This window comes from Leptonychotes weddellii, chromosome 6 (genome assembly GCF_054177405.1).
Source record: "Leptonychotes weddellii isolate Sample4059 chromosome 6, ASM5417740v2, whole genome shotgun sequence".
Classification (NCBI taxonomy): Eukaryota; Metazoa; Chordata; class Mammalia; order Carnivora; family Phocidae; genus Leptonychotes; species Leptonychotes weddellii.
The window spans coordinates 94,656,582-94,678,899 of record NC_138374.1 but is presented as its reverse complement, the minus strand read 5'-3'; the positions used below and the strand labels follow the sequence as shown (position 1 = coordinate 94,678,899).

Sequence of the window (22,318 nt, the reverse complement as noted above, 5' to 3'; positions counted from 1 at the left end):
AAAATATTAAGTTCCCTTTGGCTGAACAAAATGATACATTTAGAATTCAATAGAGGACAGGAACAGGAAAGCATTATTCAAAGGAATATAATCTCAAACTGGAGACTAACAGCAATATCTGAGGCATAACTGTCAATCCAATAAATTGGAGTATAAATTAGAGAGGATTAATAAACCAGTTACAATCATGATTTCTACTAGCAACCAACCCCTGTTCACTGTGGACAGCAGGTATTCATAAAACACTGTTTGAAAAGCCATGTCCTACATGTTGGGATGAGCAGTAAGTGGTGTATGTAAGCGGTGAATCATTAAATGCTACATGTGAAACTAGTATTACACTGTATGTTAACTGGAATTTGAATAAAAACTTGGAAGAAGGAAAAAAAAAAAAGCCATGCCCTAAAGCTAATTCATAGGCCAAAAAGCAACTCAACAAGTTACTGTTAAATATAAAATCATCAGATCTATAAATTTGAATTCATTTAAATACTTTATATTTTATTACAGACATAGCCAGTTACCAAAATGTTAAATATTTTAAAATTTTTAAATTGAAAACAACTTTTAAATGCCATCGATCTGTTTTTAATAAACTAGAAAGGGATCTTTATTACCTTATTTTAAAAGCAGAACACCTCCATCCAACTCAAGGACCAGTAATATTACAAGAAGGCTTATTGTTTAAAACTCCTGGTTTAGGATGCTGTCAAGAGGATAGAGGTAAATAAAACATTAATACTAGAATATCAATGCCTAGTCTCCACACATCAGAATCATCACACAATCTTAAAAATGTTCCTTACTCTAAGATTCTGGCGAGTTCTACTGTGAAATGGATGAGTTCCATAAGGTAGAGTTTTCAGTAGTCCCTTGGATAGAGAGCAATGTCTAAACACTTTGAATAAAAAAGGTTCATTGTAAGTTGCTTAAAATACCATCACTACTACTTGGGAATGTTAATCATGCCTTTCTCAAAAACAGTTTGAAGAATGGAATCACTAAATACCCACGAACAGTGATCATTATATTTATTGTCAGTAATTTGCTGTATATTATTCTGCCAGTAGTATAAAATCATCACTAGTATTTACTCTACATCTATAGTACATAAAACACTGTACTAAACATATACCAGGCATGGGCTCTGCCTCTCTTTTAAAAAAGCTTAGATCTGGGAATAAACCCACAAATGCTGACAGCAACTCATATGTTCTAACCACCAGATACCACTTTTCTTCAGAACAACAAACCACACACATAGCATTCAAAATACCCTTTATTTTGGCCAAGGTTATGGTTATATACTGTGCTAAGTTATAATTGTACTGGTATCCCTTAAAGCCTCAAACTATTTTGACATTTTGGTGACAATAAAAAAAAAAATGGACAGAACACATGATTTCCGTTTTGTAAAAGCAAGTGAATAAATAATCATCATCAAATCCATATGTTAGAAACTAAGAGACAAACTAAGGATACCTCAATGAGAAAATTCACATGAGAATGGCAGGAAAAAATGACTGTGGTTTACTGACTCAAGCTCAGTCACTAAGAACCTGTATACTCATATGGATAGGGTTTCATAATCAAAGATTCAGAGTCATTACTCATCTTACTCCTCTCTTTGCTTCCTCCCAAAGATATACCAGCCTTGAGCATGAGAAATTGACTAAAAACTGCCTCAGGCAGATAAAAATATGACAATCATCTTGGCAATGAAGACAAATCGCCATGTTCATTAATCAAGCTACCAGCGGGAAACACTAGATCATGATGAACTAAAAACACAGGTGTAGGAAATTGCTAATTACTCAAAGTATTCAAATTAAGACTAAAATCTTATAAATATCTTGCACATTTATTAAATGAACACACAGATATGAAACACAAATCAAATAACAAGACTGTAACATGTTTAGATAACAAATGGAAAACTGAATATGATTAAAAGTCTCAAAACACCACATCCTTATTTTGGATGCAGGATAGATCCTTTACAAAATACAAGGGTAAATACCCAAGAGAAATGAAACATAGATCCACGTAAAAACTTGTTTATGAATGTTCATAGCAGTATAATTCATAATAGCCAAAAAGTAAAACAAGCCAATGTCTACCAACAGATGAATATATAAACAAAATGTATTATATCCATATAACAGAATATTATTTGGCCATTAAAGGAAATGAAGTACTGACAGATGCTATAACATAGATGAACCCTGAAAACATTATACTAATAAGAGGCCATACACAAAAGGCCACATATTATAGGATTCCATTATATGAAATCTACAGGCACACCTATGGAGACAGAAAGTACTTTAGTGGTTACCTATGGTTGGGGTAGGGTGGTGGGCAATTGGAAAATGCTAATAAATACAGTTTCTTTTTTCATGTTATAAAATTTATTGCAGTGTGGTTACACAACTCTTTGAATATACTAAAACAATTAAATTGTACAAGAGGGAAAACATTGTGATTCAACATACATGAGATACCTAGAGTAGTCAAACTCACACAGACAGAAAGTACACTGGTTACCAGGGGCTGGGGAGAGAGAAGAAAGGGGAGTTACTGTATAATGGATACAGAATTTCAGTTTGGGAAGATGAAATACTCAGAGATGGATGGTAGTGATGGTTGTACAGAAATGTGAATGTACTTAATTCTACTGAAACTCTACACTTAAAAAGATTAAAATGGGGGCGCCTGGGTAGCTCAGTTGGTTAAGCGACTGCCTTCGGCTCAGGTCATGATCCTGGAGTCCCGGGATCGAGTCCCGCATCGGGCTCCCTGCTCGGCAGGGAGTCTGCTTCTCCCTCTGACCCTCTTCCCTCTCATGCTCTCTCTCTCTCATTCTCTCTCTCAAATAAATAAATAAAAAATCTTTAAAAAAAAAAAAAAGATTAAAATGGTAAATTTTATGGTATGTATATGTTACCACAACTCAAAAGTTCAGTTGAGTTGTATACTTTAAGTGAATAAACTGTCTGGTATGTAAATTATATCTCAATAAAGCTGTTAAATAAAAATAAATAAGGTATATGTGTGTGTATAAAAGAAAGAAGAGTAAGCCTGCCACCACAATGGGTAAACTCCTAATCTATAATCACAAAAGTTCAGTGGCTCTGCTAATAGACTCTGGTTAGCCTCAAATAAGATGGCCAGATGTGCCAAGGTCAGGGTGCTAGCCTTGACACTCTCACTACCCCCACAACCCTTGCCTGAGTGATTTCACCCACTCCTGTGGCTTCAGCATCCATGTGCTCATGATTCTCAAATGTAAATCTTCACATGGAAACCTCTCCGCTGTTGAACTGCTGCCCCATTATTTCTCAGTGCTCAATGGGCAGATACTCCCAGGTTCCTGAAAACTTCGCAGACATCATATGCTCAGAAAGCCACAAAATGGAGAGGTAAGAACAGGGGCTTGAAGTCAGAGAGACCTGGGATTCTACCACTTACTAGCTGGGCAGTCTTAGAGATGTAACGGAGCCTTTCTGATTCTCTAATTCCATACTTTTAAAAGGAGAATTCTTCCAACTACCCACAGGATTATTCAGAGGAGTAAACCAGATAAATGAATATAAAGTACTCAGAAAAACCAAGCATTTAGAAATTACTAAACACATATTCACTGCTTCCCCCTTTAAACTTGCTCTACTTCTTTATTCTTAAATTCAGTTAAAAATGTCATCATGTTCCAAATCTATAAACCTTGTTATTATTGATTTCTATTTGCCTTCTGAATTATTCTAGAAATTCTATCCATCTCAGAAATGCCTTTTTACTGGAATTTCTACCCTCATTTATTTTTGACACTTCTTTAATTTAGGCTTCTATTATGTCTTAAACTCTGACACAATTGTATCTCTTCATCATCAGTCCATCATCCATGCTAACATAAAATTGTCCTCCAAAAAATGAAACTTATCTCCTACTTTAAAATCTGTTACCTTTGAAATCCAAAAGCCTTAGCTTGGTGTTCAGCATAGAACTCTTTGAACACTAACTCGCTTTCCTTTGTAGTCACATCTACTCACATTCCCACCCTCTGTGTTTTTCACTTTGTGAACTTCTCATCATTCCCTAGATGTACTCCTGACACTCACATTGTTCCCTTTGTAGAATACCCCTAATTCCTTTCCTTAACTTGTGAGACTTTTATTAATCCAAACCTATTTCAAATGACATGTTGTCAGAGACTGTGTTATTTATCTTTTACATATCCGCCTCCTCACCATGTTATAAACTACCAGAACATGGATGATGGGCTACATTCATTCTGTATCACCCTTGGTTGCTGGTGATGAAGGAAAAAAAGAGGGAGTCAACACTGAAGATCCAGATCCAGTTACATTAAGAAATTTTTGCTCTAAGGTAAATGCCAGAGACAACTAGTGTTTGGTATAAATCACACCATAAAGTTTCAGCCAGTGAAATAAATTATTAATCACAATATTTAAAACCAAAACCGAATCCTTTCTGTTTTGTTATTATTGTTGCTTGCTTGTTTCTTAAGACTTTACTAGTAAACCAAGGAACAACTCATTTTTAAAGGACTGAGGAGAAAAAACTGACCCAGTTGCAACATACATCAAAAAATATTTCTTGGATGACAAGGCAAGTTTTAGAATGGTTAATTGAGAATTCTACTGGTTTTTAGCCTAGGCCCTAACATTAGAATCTCTGATTTTGGAAACTGAGATTAATAGCAACTTCTAACACTGAGAGACAGGTACAAGTTTTTGGCATCATGCCCCTAAGTGAACCACCAGATTACTTACCTATGAAGAAATAAATTCTATCCTAGGTTAGAGGTAGCTCAGCACTCAAGATTAGGCATAGTCTTGAAAAACTACTCTATGGCTGATGTCACCATTAACTACCACTGATCACACTGGACTGGATCCTTTGCCTAATATCTCAACAAAGAATGTCTTCTGATTATCTCAGGGCTTGGTAATGAAAGGCTCAACAACTCAAATTTCCAGAAATCTAGCATGAAAAAAGATACTGGCAGCCAGAACATGGGATAACAGCTAAATAATCTTTTTTAGGAAATGAACTAGGATATTTCAGATAAATAAATAAATTGGCTAAGAAATTTTATTACTTAGGATACTGGGCTCTCTCTTATACATTTATTTCTCAACGACTTGGTGAATATAAGTTAAATAACTTTGTTTTAGCTAAAAAAGTCAAGCTAGCCAGTTATTTGTTAAGGAAAGTCTTCGCACATAAAACACATATTTTTTTCATTTTATTTGTCAGATTGCTCAGAAATTGCAAAACCACATGGAAAGAGTGAAATCTGATCATTTAAGCATGAGACAAAAAGAACAAGAAAATTTTACTTTCAAGAATAGCTTCATTGGAACCTTTGGTACAAATTCAATAAGGGAAGTAAACTAAAAATAAAAGTCTTTTTTAAATCAATTATACTTAATAATTAGCTTGAATTTTTATATTAGTTGGATTTACTTAAGTATGAGGCAAAAATAATTATTCATTTTGTTAACACGGGAGGTACTTAGCACATATTAATGAACTAAAAATCCAGGTGAAAATAATTTTAAAAACATAAAGTACCAAAATGAAAAACAAGTAGAAAAAATTATCAATAGTGACTGTAAAAATTTAAATCATTTCAAAGTAAAATTGCTAAATAATAAAAGCACCATGAATGAATTCACTAGAGATAATTTTTTTTTTTTTTCCTAGTAGGCGCTGGGCTTGGCACCTAACATGGAACCTGAACTCACTACCCTGTGATCAAGACCTGACCTGAGATCAAGAGCCAGATGTTCAACTGACTGAACCACCCAGGCGCCCCCACTAGAGATAATTTCTACAGCGTTATTTACATTCTAAAATTTAGAAGAGGATTACATTTTATTCAGTGGGCTAAAAAAGCAATACACAGTTCTGATCTCAAAATCACTTAATAAGATCCAAAAAAAATTACTGTGTAATCTGAGAGGTAGGAACATAGTTACAGGTGACTTACCAAAACAAAACTAAAAAAATGATCTTAGCAAAAAGTGCTAGCATACCTCAGCAAAAAACACCTTAAAATAATTGTCCACTGTACATAGGTTATCCCAAACATTTCAATGTTAGTTAAATAACAGGAAAAAGTATGATAAGAACAATACGTCTCAAGAGATGCCTATTTAATACAACTCAGTAGTCAACTTCGATTGATACTCTAAACTATCAAATATAGGGGCACCTGGGGTGGCTCAGATGGTTAATCGTCTGCCTTCAGCTCAGATCATGATCTCAGGGTCCTGGGATCGAGCCCTGCATCGGGCTCCTGGCTCAGCGGGGAGCCTGCTTCTCCCTCTCCCTCTGCTGCTCCCCCTGCTTGTGCTCTCTCGCTCTATCAAATAAATAAATAAAATCTTTAAAATAAATAATAATCAAATATAAAATTTCTTAATGTGAGAAACATATTCAAATCTAGATTCAAAATCCTATTTTTTGTAATACTGGTTATTAACTCTAAAGATTTAAATAATAATAGGTGTTACCAGTGGCATGTTGCTAAAAATTTAACAGCTACCACTTCTGAAACACTACCACCCACAACCATTACCATCTTTTGATTTGCAACATTTCTGAGGTATTAATAGCCCCACCATGGTTAATTTGAAGGTATCAATGCAATGTCATTTCATGGCAATTGAGAATAGATACACATTAATAGACCAGCTTCTGCAAGCTGGCTCCAGTATATCACTGAGCATTAACTTCCACTGAGCTCTTACTACTTGACAAGCACTGTGCTACAGACTATACATAGCCCATTTCATTTAATTCTCACAATAACCTACAAAGCATATATTACTTCATCTTACAAATGAGGAAACCGAGCCTCTGAGAGATAAAGTAATTTGCCCAAGGTCACATTACTAATGAGAGGTAGAGCCAGAATTTAAAAATATTTTTAATCGGGGCGCCTGGGTGGCTCAGTTGGTTAAGCGACTGCCTTCGGCTCAGGTCATGATCCTGGAGTCCTGGGATCGAGTCCCGCATCGGGCTCCCTGCTCAGCGGGGGGTCTGCTTCTCCCTCTGACCCTCTTCCCTCTTGTGCTCTCATTCTCTCTCTCTCAAATAAATAAATAAAATCTTTTAAAAATATATATATTTTTAATCATTTTAATTATCATTCTTCACTCCGACCCATTGTTATTAATGGGTCTGATTTTTAAATGAACTGAATCCATTTGCCTACTTATTTGTAGTACTACAGTAAATATCAATATTTTTTGATAAGAAAAATGAGATCATGACCTGAACCAATATTTGTTATTGATATTTATTGTAGTACTATTACTGATGACGTGCAAAGAGTTTAGAAACAGGTCTTCATGTCTCCAAAGACTGATCTTCTTTCCCCTAAAATATTATGCTTCTAAAATAAGGGATGCTGATTTTAAATATCGGATAAATAATCAGTAATAAAATGGAGCTCAGTACAAAAATCAACATACTTCATTATCATCTTTAAAATTAATTTTAAAGTATGCAATAAAAACAGAGCTCAATCACAAGTATAAAATATGTGATGGTTAATTTTTTCTTTTATTAAAAACATTTTCAAAATCCTGATGGAAAAAATAAATAAGTCATGAACAAATGGAAGTATACATACACACACACAGCTCTTGGGTGGGAAGTCCACATATTGTAAAAAACATTGCAATGGTTCTTCTACTGACTAAGCAGTTAGTAAGAAGCTAAAATAAAGTACTCCCAGAATTTGAGAACATATTTAGAAAATATCACTTAGACAAAACTGGTTATCTTAAGAAATGATTTATAGGGGTGCCTGACTGGCTCAGTTGGTAGAGTACGCAACTCTTGGTCTCATGGTTGTGAGTTTGAGTCCCACATGGGGTGTAGAGATTACTTAAAAAATAAAATCTTTAAAAAAAGAAATGATTGGGGCACCTGGTGGCTCAGTCCCGTCTGACTTGATTTCGGCTGGAGTCATGATCTCCAGGTTATGAGATCAAGCCCCATCTCAGGCTCCGTGCTCTACGGGGAGTCTGCTTGAGATTTTTCTCTCCCCCTCCCCACCTGCTCTTTTGCTGTCTCTCTCTCAAATAAATAAATAAATCTGAAAGAAAGAAAAAGAAAGAAAAAAACGTTTATAAATGTACAATTAAGATTGAAATATTTCTTACATCTACTCCAAGAAGATTCCAGGATGTATCCTCATGAACAGATGGCTTTATTTTTATTTTAAAGCAACTATTTTTTAAAAAAATGTATTTATTTGAGAGAGAGAGAGAGAGGATGAATGGGGGAGGGGCAGAGGGAGAGAGACAAGCAGACTCCCTGCTGAGGCAGGGCTCAATATCAGGACCCTGAAATCATGATCTGAGCCAAAGTCAGATGCTTAACCCACTGAGCCACCCAGGTGCCCCTAAAGCTACTATTAATTGGGCTCCCACTGTAAGTTCAGCAAAGCACTTGACACATATTATCTCATTTAATCTTTGTTACAACTTCATAGCATCTATATCACAGCTCTATTGTCTTTTACTAAATTTTTAATTTTTATTCCAGTATAGTTATTAACATGCAGTGTTATATTAGTTTCAGCTGTAAAATAAAGTGATTCAACAGTTCTACACATTATCCAGTGCTCATCATGATAAGTATACTCTTTAATCCCCATCACCTATTTCACCCATTCCTGCCCCTGCCCCGCCCCACCACCTCCCCTTTGGTAACCACCCATTTGTTCTCTATAATTAAGAGTCTGTTTCGGGGCACCTGGGTGGCTCAGTTGTTAAGCGTCTGCCTTCGGCTCGGGTCATGATCCCAGGGTCCTGGGATCGAGCCCTGCATCTGGCTGCCCGCTCTGCGGGAAACCTGCTTCTCCCTCTCCCATTCCCCCTGCTTGTGTTTCCTTTCTCACTGTGTCTCTCTCTGTCAAATAAATAAACAAATAAAATCTTTAAAAAAAAAAAAAAAGAGAGAGAGAGTGTTTCTTGGTTTGTCTCTCCTTTTTTTTCCCCTTTCCTCATTTGTTTTGTTTCTTAAATTCCACATATGAGTGAAATCATATGGTATTTGTCTTTTTCTGATTGAATTATCCTGCTTAGCATTATACTCTCTAGCTCCATCCATGTTGCTACACAGGGCAAGATTTCATTCTCTTTATGGCTGAGTAATATTCCATTGTATATATATATACCACTTTATCCATTCATCTATTGGTGGACATTTGGAGATAGCTCTATTTTTTTTTTATAAAGAAAATAGGTAAGTTATATCTACTTCACAGCTAAAAAGAGGAAGAGCCAGAATTTAACCTCAGATCTAACTCCAACGTAAGGACTAAGCAGTATATTACATAACTCTCATTGATCTGTTTGGTACCTGAAAATAAAATTAGAAATTTTAATTACTTAATTAAAATTAAAATCTTTAGTTTTTACTAGGATTATGACCTGTATTAATGGTCTTCCTTCTATTTTTCTCTGAAAAAATTTATACAATGATTTCTTACTTTTATAATTGGAGGAAAGTTTATTTGATTTTGCAGGTGGAAAAAAAAACCTTACTGCTTACAGAAATAGAAAAATCTGTGAAATAAGAGAAACTCCAGGAAACATTTTTAAACACAGAGACACTCAGAATATTTTAAACATATGCTGAAGTCATGTAGAAAAGAATAATTTGGTACATATTAATATACAATATGCAAATATTAATACTGCATATAGTTAATATTAATAGCTAATTAATAGCAAATATTAACAGCTAATATCCTAGCAAGGTGTTACACTAAATCGCTGAAATGCAGTGATTTTTTTTAAAGATTTTATTTATTTATTTTTCAGAGAGAGAGAGCACACACACACAAACAGGGGGAGCGGCAGGCAGAGGGAGAAGCAGGCTCCCTGCTGAGCAAGGAGCCCGATGCAGGACTCGATCCCAGGACCCTGGGATCATGACATGAGCCAAAGGCAGACGCTTAACCGACTGAGCCACCCAGGCATCCCTGAAATGCAGTGATTCTTCTAAGAAATGGCAGAAAGTAACATATTTCTCTGTATTTTGCAAACATCTCTTTTAATTTATAATGAAAACAGAAGGTCCAATTATAGAGATCTGAGGCACTAAAGTTCTTATACTAATTAATCCTCACCACTATTTATTAGATGTACATGTTACGAACTTACAATACGTTTATTTTTTCTAATTTGGTTAATGATTTCCTAGAATAAATGAGGAAGCTGCCAGTTACTTAATAATGTGTTATATTCCCAGCACTAAGAACAGTGTCTTAGGAATTCAATAAACAGTTGCTGAATTAATGTATAAGATCTTTTCCAATAGGATTTTTTAATGAAAAATTTGTTTAAAAATTGAATGAGCATATTAAAAGAAAATTATCTAGAAAAAAAATAGTCTTCTAATTCCCAAGTTAGGGGTCTTTAAAAACATAATTAACACTGGGGAGAGAATATTCTTATTACTATGGCATTATAAATAATGTCAGTTTAACCAGACATACACTGTAATCAGAAAGAGAGAACTACATGGGGTATATTTAATTTCCTTTTCTATTTTTTTTTTTTTTTAAGCTTTCATTCTTGTATCTACCTACTGACAGAGAAAGAAAAACAATTTAGGAATGAAACGGTCTCCTAGTAACTTAGAGTTTACATTCCATGTATGTTTACAATTACCTGATTTTTTTCTAAGTTTCACATAGCTAGTAAGTGGCAACTAGTAGGCCCTATGATATTTTGTTGATTTGATATGCTGTGATGGGCTTATGGTTACTCCTCTCTTACTGGGTGTTTCAATTTACTTCCACTATTGCAAACATGTTGACTCAGTGCTTAGACATGGGCCCAAAGCAGTTGGAATTACTTTTAGCTATAAAAAGTTATTATTTTTTATACTGTATCATTTGACCTACATATTATCTGACCTACATCAGATAAAGGAATATTCGCACAACTGGGGGGTTGAACATGGAATAGTTGTGAAGACTCTGAGCCTCTCCCTCTTAAATTGGTTAGGGACCCTGAGCATGATATATTTCACTGCTTTAAGCATGAGGGTAATTATGGTCAGCTAGGGCACAAGAAGCTTATTTATGCTCAGAACATACACATGCTCAGAACAAGTGTGGGTGCACAGAATTTAAGACTAGAACATTGCAATTTACTCACATTTGTTAATTTTAACATTCAACAATCAGGTAATCCTCTTTCTCTTTCCCATTTAAAAAAAAAAAAAAAACTCTATCAATGTAAGTTCATTTTCTTAACAGAAACAGGACCTAATATACATCGAACAAATGCTATGTGCCAAACACTGTTTTACATGCTTTAAATACATACTACATTACTTAATGCCTCCTGCATCTTGCAGTTCATATTGAGGAAGAAAAGTAACAAACACTAGTGGGCTTCAAATTAAGAAATACACTGATTTTCTTAACAGTCTTAAAGACATCTATGGTTTAATATTCCATATCTTGCTACAATACTATAATAGCAACCCTGATGAGAACACTTTTTATTCACATGGCATCTGTGAATAGATGTTATGTAAACTATAATGTACATAGTATTTTCATATTTCATGTATCACTTGTGAGGAAGGAATTACTATTCCACAAAGTGTTAAGACAGATTCAGAGATGAAACTTCACAGATAACTGGCATAGATGGAAGTAGAATTCAGGTCTCTTGGGCCACTCTTGTGGGGAATGAGAAATGCAGAAAGGTTAACACCTGCCGAAGGTTAGAAAAGCATGCACATGGACTCTCTGCTGGGTGCGAGCTACTGCTCACTGAGAAAAGGAGATCTCCAGACAAGAATGAGCTCCAATCTTCGTATTAAATAGCATATTTCATTTTTAAGAGCTTGAATCTTCACTGGTGAAGCGCTTAGGGGATATCACAGTGTTTATTAATAAAAATTACTGATCTGACTGGAAAGAATACTGTGTACTGTTCTTTAATTATTGGACTTGAAATCCCTTCTAATAGCACCTTAAATGGTTTATGCTTCCACATGTATAATTATTCTATGATTATAAACGATGAAGAATATTAGGAAATATATTAGGAATATAATAAATACAGACTATTTTGTATCTCCTTAAGTAAACCATAAATGTATAAAAAGTAGGGACAGAGTCTTTGAGTGCATCACACATACTAGGCGGACAACAGCTTGGCAAATTTACTAGAAACTGAAAGTTAACTACAAAAGCCCAAAATCTTTATGAACACAAATATTTAAAACAAAACAAAACAAAAAAAACCCTAAACCCCCCAAACCATAATAGCTTTCTTTCATCAAATGCACACATATTAACTATTGAGAGGCACTGATCCTAAGAATTTATTTCAAACTCTTAATTTCCTTTAACACTCCTTTACACCATCCTGTCATCACGTGACAAGGAAGCACATATACTGGCATCCAAGAAAATCCAACAACCTAGTTTTCCAAAAATTTCAACAGAATGTTAATACAGGCACATCAAAAATATTTTACTGTTGGTAATTATTTATAAGCCAAGGGTAAGAAGAAAATTTTAATAGTATCATTAAAATTTACTGAGCAAAAGAAAATTTAGGGAGGACAAGGTTTCGGAGGAATATTGAATTACTGGCACACATATATTTGGAAAACTCTTTTCAGTGATATGTCACCCTTTTGCATTCTTCATCTTCATTTTAAAAGAAACTAAACTGTACTCCAAAAACAAAATTCTTCAACAACTCCCATAATTTTCTAAAGAGTTTAAACATTCATGATGTGGTCAACCTTACAGTAAAGATAAACTAAATTATTCTAATAGCAAGAGCTTGTCCAAAAATGACCTCAATTGGATGGAGATACTATCAGAGTTTCAGTGCTGAAGTTTCCAAAAACAACAAACAAACAAACATGGGTTGTAACACAGAACTGAAATAGTTTAGCAGATAAGGTCAGTCATTTCCAAGGCAATCACATAAAACTTTAAGAGTTCTTTTTTTGGATTTAACAATGCTACCATTAATATAAAACATTTTTAAATTTAAACAAGTCTTAAATGAGGTTTTAAAAGCAACTGATGATTCTTTTGTCTGAAATGAATCAAACACAAGCTTCTATATTGTCACTAACAAATTCAAGATTTGCATCTCTTGCTTCCATATTCAAATTGTGGATTTTTATGACATAAGCAAATCAAATTCCAACCAATTAAAAGCTATCGATACAATTCTCCTCTAAATAGTTCTCTCTAATAATATTTGTTAGTTTTTATGAAAAGACAATACATAAATTGTTTAATTCTCAACTTTCGCATGAGGAAATTGATTATTTCTCCTCTAAATCTCATTTAACTTGCAAAAGTATATCAATGGAAATAAATAAGGGTTAAAAAACAAAGCAAAACAAACAAAACCCTTTTACACAGGCTCCAAAATAGAATTCAAGAGTATAACATACGAAAAAAAAAATTCCTTAATTTAACCAAATCTATTCTTTACTATTATTTACTAACATTCATTGAAAGAGGACTTCTGTAGTATTTATCACTTGTTAAAAATTATACAAATTAAATAAATTTGTCTTATTCTGAGCAAATACAATGGTTTATCTTATTATAAAACACAAATAATTAAAATTCCAATAGTAATTAAAATTGAGCCATCCCTTCTTTCTCCCCTTATTCATCACAATATACCTTCTCTTACTGGCTCATTGGTAGATTCTCCTTTTAGACTCAGCATCCTGGAGAAGCCATTGGAAAGAGTAGAGAAAATGCCACGGATGAAATATCCCTGCTGCTCAGACTCCTCTGACCTCCCTGAAGTCGGCCACGGTCTAACAAATCTGATATTGCAGCGGGGTTCTGGCTCTGAAATAGATCTGGTGAATGGAACCCGAAGTGACTGAGTGTTGACCAGGTTCAGCTTCTCTGTTGATGTTCCAAGGACCTCGTTAGCAGAGGAAGAAGCATTATTGCCAACCATCTTTGGCAGGACCTTTTGTTGTGGTTCATCCAAGTCTTTCTTATTAGTCTCCAATCTCTCCCTTTTGCCCCCTTTCCACCTAAAGCTGGGATGTGTTTGCCACCGATAAGCACCCAGTGGCTTTCCTAGATTGGAAACAGCATGTTCATTTTTCTTCCTCTTGCTTTTCACTGGACCACGCCATGGAAAGCTCTTTAAGCTTGTTCCTATCTCTGTATTTGCATAAGCAGGTTCTGACAAAGATCTTCGATAGCTTGGAGGACAAGGTGATGTCTGTCTTTTAAAGATGCTCATCTTCCATGACTCCATTTTTTAACAACTTCTCTAAAACTTTAAGTTTCCTCTACCCTGCAGTCTTTGCAGTCGAACCACACTTGTCCGTGCAGTCCAAAATATTCAACTGCTTAAGCAGCTTTCTTTGTGTGGCTTTGAACCACAGCAGATGTTGCTGCTTAAGAGCTGGTGTCATGTTATTACACCATTTTCCCAGATCTCCGAAATTTCAGCAGCACCCAAAAATCTCTTGCCTGAAGCAAATAATCTTCAGAGTGTAGCAAAAGTAAAGATTTCCAGAAGATCATCTCGCTTCCTGCTGTAGGCTACATTTCTGTACTAAGTTTTCAGGAAATGATTTTAAAGAAAATGAGAAGTGAAATAAAAGCGACAAAAAACCCACAAACACCTTTATGGACCAATAGCAGTTAAGTGTTCACCATGCAAATGATAGTGGGTTAAAGACAGATTGTGAAAGTACTCAAGCTGACATCCACACTTGACAGAAGAAGAAAGAAAACTTGCCTAAAAGCCTGCCCTTTAAGCAACAACTCTTCAGAATAGTTTCTAAAGTCTGTATTTCAGAAATTTAATTTCAAGAAAATCACTGCTATTTTTACCACAACTTCTCTCAAAATTAATACTGTTTTTCAATCAATAGGTAAAGTCATATACTGTTTTGTTCAACTAGGCACTACAAGGAGGAGGAAAAATGAGCAAAGGAATGCCAAAATTTAAAGCCATTTTAAAAATAAAATATACTAGAGAGAATTTTAAAAGCATAAATGGACAGAAAAGAGAACAGGGACAGAGGATATTTGCTATGAACTACAGCAAAGGAAAAGCAAAGCCTTGAGGCACTATCTTGTGGGAACTGGAACACAGGAACATATATATTTCGATGACTTCTAGAAGGGGAAAGTTTGCTTTGTAAATCTAGTTGGGATAAGCTGTCTGGAAATATATTCCCTATCGTTTAAACAAAGAAATTCCTTTACTCTTCTTTGTGCTGCTTACAACTTTAAAAAAAGAGCTGACTATTCAAAATTTTGTTAAAGCAAGTACCTTATAGGGAACCAAGATCATGAATGCCAAGTTTTTGGCTGGTTAATTTTTTTTTCAAATGTCTGCTCATAAACTCCTGAAAACAGGGGTTTCAAATGGAAAACCTGACAGACTTTGGGCCACCAATAAAAGAGATATAACATTGTAATCAAATCACTTTGCAAGTTGTAGAAAAAATAATTTCATCTGGAAAACTAAAAACCTATTCATGTAGTTGCAGAACACATACAATGAAAAACCGTTCTCACACTAAGTCTCATTACTATAGAAATAGGAAATTTACTACCTTATCTATTCTTCTAAACATATTAAAATGTTCTAGTTATTTCCATTATCATAAGGCAATAATCTCATTTTTGTTTGTTTATATAGGTTCGAAACGTGTATGTCTATATTAAAGAAATGCTGAAGTACTTGGCTTTCCCAAAAGAGTAACACATCAAACTAGTAAAGTGTCTTAAAATCATAAAATTTTCTCTTGTTTAAACTGAGGGTTGCTGGAGTGGTGGGGGGTGGGAGGCATGGGGTAGCTGGGTGATAGACATTGGGGAGGGTATGTGCTATGGCCAGCGCTGTAAATTGTGTAAGACTGATGAATCACCTGTACCTCTGAAACAAATAATACATTATTTGTTAAAAAAAAAAAAAAGAAGAAGAAGAAGAAGATAGTAGGAAGGGAAAAATGAAGGGGGGAAATCGGAGGGGGAGACGAACCACAAGAGACTATGGACTCTGAGAAACAAACTGAGGGTTCTTGAGGGGAGGAGGTGAGGGGATGGGTTAGCCTGGTGATGGGTATTAAAGAGGGCATGTATTGAATGGAGCACTGGGTGTTATACACAAACAATGAATCATGGAACACTACAACAAGAACTAATGATGTAATGTATGGTGATTAACATAATTAAATAAAAATAAATAAATAAATAAGTACAAAGTTAAAGAGTAATGTTTTAGAATCTTGAACACATCATTCAGTTTTAGATGATATTTATCCAAATAAAATTAAATGTCACTGGACAAAAAAAAAAAAATTTCTCTTGTTTAAGAAAAAAAAGAGCAAAAAAAAAACCCCCCCAAAAACCAGAAATCTGACTTTGCACAGAGAAAAACAATAAACATTAAGCTCCAATCTCTATTAATGGCACATCACACCACCTACAGAAATTAATCTGTGATGAAAATAAACCTAAATGTAACACGTAAAACTGTAAAGCTTAAAAAATAAACCATAGGAGAATATATTTGCGAACTGAGGGTAGACGAAGATTTCTTAGAACACAGAAAAGTAATAACTGTGATAGGAAAACATGAATAAATATAAATGCACAAAAATCAAAAACGTCTGTTCAGTACAAGACATTAAGAAAATCAATAAGTCATAAAATGGGAGAAAATATTCACAACACAAACATCTCACAATTTGTACCACAATATATAAAGAACTACAACTAGTTAGTAAAAAAAAAGAAACCTAATATTAAAAAGTAGTCAAAAAAGAGTTGGACAAACCCTTCACAAAGAAAGCTATATGAATGATCAATAAGCATATGAAAAAGTACTCAACCTCATTAGTAATTAGAGAAATGCAAATTAAAGCTATAATGAGATATCACTCACATCCAATAGCATGGCTAAGATTTAAAGGGCTAAGAACACAGGTATTGGTGAGGATGTGGAGCAACCAGAAAACTCGTAACTGGTTAATAGGAACATAAATGGCTCAACTACTGAGACAAATTTGACATTTTCTTTATAAAGATAGACCTACATCTACCCTATCACCCTGAAGTTCTATTCATAGGCATTTATTCAAGAGAAATGAAAATATACATACTTGTACTTCAATGTTCACAGCTGCTTTATTTAGAACAGCCACAAACTGGAAACAACCCAAATGCCCATGACAGAAGAATGGATAAACAAATTGTGGTATTTTCATACAATGATGTACTACTCAGCCAGAAAAAGAATGAACTATTAACAACAACAACAAGAAAAATGTAGATGAATATCCCAGATATTATGACACCAAAAGGAACTGGACACAGAAGAGTACATACTGTATGATTCCATTTCTATAGAGTTCTAAAACAGGATAAACTAATCTATAATGGAAAAAAAAAAGTCAAAAAAGCAGTTGTCAGTGGCGGAGGACACTATTAACAGGAAAGGGGCACCAGGAAGCTTTCTGGGGTGATGAAAACTTTCTAAATCTTGACAGAGATAGGAAAATGTGGGTTTATGTAATTATAAAAACCCACCCAAGTATTCGCTTAAGATTTATGTGTTTTGGGGGCACCTTGGTGGCTCAGTTGGTTAGGCATCTGACTCTTGGCTCAGGTCATGATCTCAGGGTTGTGAGATCGAGCCCACATCGGGGCTCCATGCTCAGCATGGAGTCCACTTGAGATTCTCTGCTTCCCTCTGCATCTGCCCCTCCTCTTGCTTGTGCACGCGCACGCCCACGCTCTGTCTCCCCCCCAAATAAATTATTTTAAAAAAAACATTTATGCATTTTTCCATAAATTTTACCTTAAAAATTGTAAACAATACTGAACTTTTAGTTAGTAGGTTTGCTTAGCCAGTGTTACAGGTTATCGATTCTGAAACCATTTTCTGTGTATTTTAGTCTTGAGGAAAGGAGTAAACACATCAAAAAGAATAAATGGATGGGGGCGCCTGGGTGGCTCAGCTGGTTAAGCGACTGCCTTCAGCTCAGATCATGATCCTGGAGTCCCTGGATCGAGTCCCGCATCGGGCTCCCTGCTCAGCAGGGAGTCTGCTTCTCCCTCTGACCCTCCCCCCCATTCTCTTTCTCTCAAATAAATAAATACCTTAAAAAAAAAAAAAGAATAAATGGATGGATGAATAAATGAATACATACATATATACTAATACTAGAACTAACACTATGTGCCTCCTGATACGTTGAACTGTGAAGGATACATACTTGTGTGTTATTCTGCAAAAATACACAACCTAAATTTAATCTAATCACAAGAAATATCAGATAACCTCAAATTAAAGATCTACAAAAACTGTCCTTGCTTCAAAAATGTCAAGGTCAAGAAAATCAAAGAAAAGCTATGAAACTGTTGTAATTCAAAGGAGACTAAAAAGAGACTATTAAAAACAATGCATGATTTTGGATTAGATCCTGAACTGGGAAAAAAAAAAATAGCTATAGAGGACATTATTGGGACAACTGACAAAACTAGAACATGGATTATGGATTAGATAACAGAATCCTATCAACATTAAACTTCCTGATTTTGATAATTTTCCTTAAGATTGCAAAAGAGAATGTTCTTATTCTTAAGAAATTCACACAGAAGTATTTAGGGACATAGGGACATGATGTTTCCAACTTATTCTCAAATGATTCAAGAAAAAACTATGCATAGCAAAGTAGATAAAATATGATAAAGCAAATGGGGCAAAATGTACATAATTATTGAATGTAGGTAAAGGGTATATGAGAGTTTCTTGCATTCTAGCAAATTTTCTATAGGTTTGAAATTACATCAAAATAAAATATTGAACAAGTGAAATTTTTAATTCCACAACTATTTTGTTTGGGTCTATAATACAGGTAGAGACCATTTCAGAGTATCTTTTGACTAATATAAAGAAATATCTAGTTCCACAGGTTTTATGGGAGAGGGAGACTAATCAAGATCATCCCCTATTAAAATACCTCAATGGAAAATTAAATTAAGACTATAATTTTGAGGGGGCGCCTGGGTGGCTGAGTTGGTTAATCGTCTGCCTTCAGCTCAGGTCATGATCCTGGGGTCCTGGGATCAAGCCCAGAACAGCGCGTCGGGCTCCCTGCTCACCTGGTAGTCTGCTTCTCCCTCTCCCTCTGCCCCTCCCCACCCCGATTAGTGTGCTCTTTCTCCCTCTCTTGGCCCCCCCATCTCCCCTCTTTCTCTCACAAATAAAAAAACAAAATGTTAAAAAGACTAAATAATTTTGAGAAAAGTTGCACAGGAGGAGAACGTGAGCCCTGTAATCAACATTGTGAGACTCAGTGTTAAATTAGAAAATTCTTTTATATACTGAATAGGTAAGGTAAAAATAATTATCATAGTTTCTAAACTCATCAACTCAATTCTTTTGAGGAAGTACCACAAACCTTCTTACCATAAACTTCCTTATTTAAGGAATATGGAATTGGAAAATACTAAATAACAGAGAAAAAGATTCAAGAGAAATCAGAAAGCAAAAGAACTATAGACCGAGGCAGTGACAGTCTCTAAGAATAGCTAAAGGAGAAGACTCATCTCTCTCACAGCTGCTAAAGTTTGAGTCAAGTGCTTCAATTATCTCATCATTATGAAAGCCTAAGATTATTTATGTTAGTTATTTCTCCAAGTTTTATCTTTTATCTGAATTTAAGACAATAACTTGCCACTCTATATTTTCTGAATTTCTCAAAAGACATATTATGAATTCATGAATTTTTAAGAAAATATTCACAGGATTTATAGTTTCTTGAAATTAGAAACAATGACAGTAGTACCACTGAATTACCACATTCACTATAAATCCTACTGTAAAAACTGGCTGTGGATTGAAGTGTCAGTACAAGATCATTTCTCCTCAAATTTCAATCAACTACTTTAAAATTTTCACAATAATAATATGTAATATGTAAAGCACAGCTTTAGGAACCATTCTGGTTGCTAAGTCAAAAGAAACATGTGAATTCTCTAAATAAATATGCAAGTACTTACATCTGCATAGATATTTCAAATTGTAATTGAGCACCTACCATATATCAGGCACTGTATTAAGATTATAGGAACAAAAAGAGCACTGGGTGTTATACACAACTGATGAATCATTGAACACTACATCTGAAACTAATGATGTACTATATGTTAGCTAACTGAATTAAAAAAAAAAAAGAACAGGGCAAACACTGTCCCTATCCTCTTGGAACTGCCTATTGATCAGGAAATGCTTACATTAGGAAGGGAAAAGTATACAAGGTGTTAGAGAGGTATGTAGTAAGAGGATTTTTACCAAGTCTAAGGCTTAAAGATAGAACCAACTTCTGAGATTCTCTTGATCTTGAGATTCTATTATTATAGTCAATTCTACTATCATGTGACATGCATTCCTAAAAATCACCACACTATACAAAATTGCACAGTAAAACTACAGAGCTTATGGGGAAGATGGGGTTGGGGAGCCACACAAAGGAACTGCAACAATGACACATAAGAAAGATAAGAAGCTAATACAAACTGTAGACCATTTTATACATGTTAAATGGTTAAGAAACACCAATGTGCTAAAATAAATATGGCAGGTTAGTCTGAAAAAACCTTTAAGTTTGCCTGTGGAAGTGGGCATCAGAAGGGTTGCAGCTTCTGCTTTTTCATGAAGTAGTGGAAGGAGGGTTACCTGAAATCTAAGAGAGCCGCAGTACCCTGGGTGGATGCACGTGGCTCATAACTCAGTGGAGAACTGAGGCAGCTGCTAGCTGGCTGACATGTATACTTTGAGTATTTCCTATGCGATATAGTTTAAGTGGATACAGTTTTCTGTGTTCATCTAGTGTTTCTCAGACGAATGGCATAAGCAAACACAAAGTTCACGCAATGCTCAAGTTGTTCCTTAATATCAAGCACATGGTACAAGCCCTGCTTTTGAAAACAAGCATGATAACAGAACCAACTGTATTTTGTCTCCCCTTCCATACACAACTGACCACTGAATAACCACACAGGTCCACTTATACATAGGGTTTTCTGTTTTAATATAAATACAGTACAATACTGTAAATGTATTTTCTCTTCCTTGTGATTTTCTTAACATTTTATCTTATTTTTTATTGTAAGAAAACAGTATATCACACATACACAAAATATGTTATCGGTAAGGCTTCTGGTCAACAGTAGGCTATTACTAGGTAAGTTTTGGAGGAGTCAAAAATTATACGTAGATTTTTGACTACACAGGGGTTGGTGCCCCTAACCTCTGCATTGTTCAAGGGTCAACTGTAAAAAGGAGGTAAAAATCTACAGGAGACGTTACCACTGGAAAGCAGAATAGCAGCAAAGGAGAAGTGGCTCTATTTTTTTTTTTTAACTGAAGTATAATTAACACACAGTGTTATATTAGTTTCAGGTGTGCAATATCTCAACAATTCTATACATTATTCAGTGCTCATCATAGTAAGTGTACTCTTAATCTCCTTTATCTATTTCACGAATCCCCCCACCCCTCTCCACAACGGTTCTCTGTATTTGAGAGTCTGGTTTTTGTCTCTCTCTTTTTTGTTCATTCGTTTCTTAAATTCCACATATAAGTGCAATTGTAAGGTATTAATCTTTCTCTGACTTTTTTAACTTGGCGTGATACCCTTTAGGTCCACCCATGTTGTTGCACATGGCAATTTTCATTCTTTCTTATGATTGAGTAATATTCCTTTTTATATATATATACCACTTCTTTATCCATTCATCTATCAGTGGATACTTGGGTTGCTTCCAAATCTTGGCTATCGTAAATAATGCTGTAATAAACATAGAATTGCATATATCTTTTCAAATTAGTATTTTCATTTTCTTTATGTAGATACTCAGTAGTGAATTACTGGATCATATGTATTTCTATTTTTAATTTTTTGAGGAACCTCCATACTGTTTTCTGCACTGGCTGCCCCAATTTGCATTCCCACGAACAGTGCACAAGGGTTCCCTTTTCTCCCCATCCTCGCCAACACTCATTATTTCTTATGTTTTTGAGGCTAGCCATTCTGACAGGTATAAGGTGATAATCTCATTGCGGTTTTAATTTGCATTTCCCTGATGACTGGTGGTGTTGAGCATCTTTTCATGTGTCTTTCGGTCAGCTGCATTTCTTCTTTGGAAAAATGTCTATTCATGCCCAATGCCCATTTTTAATAGGATTATTTGTGGGTTAAAAAAAGGATTATTTGT

The 22,318-nt window shown here is 34.9% G+C and overlaps 1 protein-coding gene across 9 annotated transcripts in view; it reads right to left on the bottom strand.

Annotated features, from left to right (window-relative positions):
- RASAL2 (RAS protein activator like 2) overlaps positions 1-22,318 on the bottom strand; it is a 340,956-nt gene that overhangs the window by 205,060 nt on the left and 113,578 nt on the right. For 2 of the 9 annotated variants that reach the window (XM_081824669.1, XM_081824670.1), the window contains exon 1: positions 13,733-14,802. The exons of 5 other annotated variants lie outside the window; for them this stretch is intronic. In XM_081824669.1, the coding sequence (XP_081680795.1) occupies positions 13,733-14,330 (598 nt within the window). In that variant the 5' untranslated portion in view covers positions 14,331-14,802. Of the gene's footprint in view, positions 1-13,732; positions 14,805-22,318 lie in introns of those variants that run through there. 2 more of the 9 variants (XM_081824668.1, XM_081824671.1) reach the window with 2 other exon arrangements.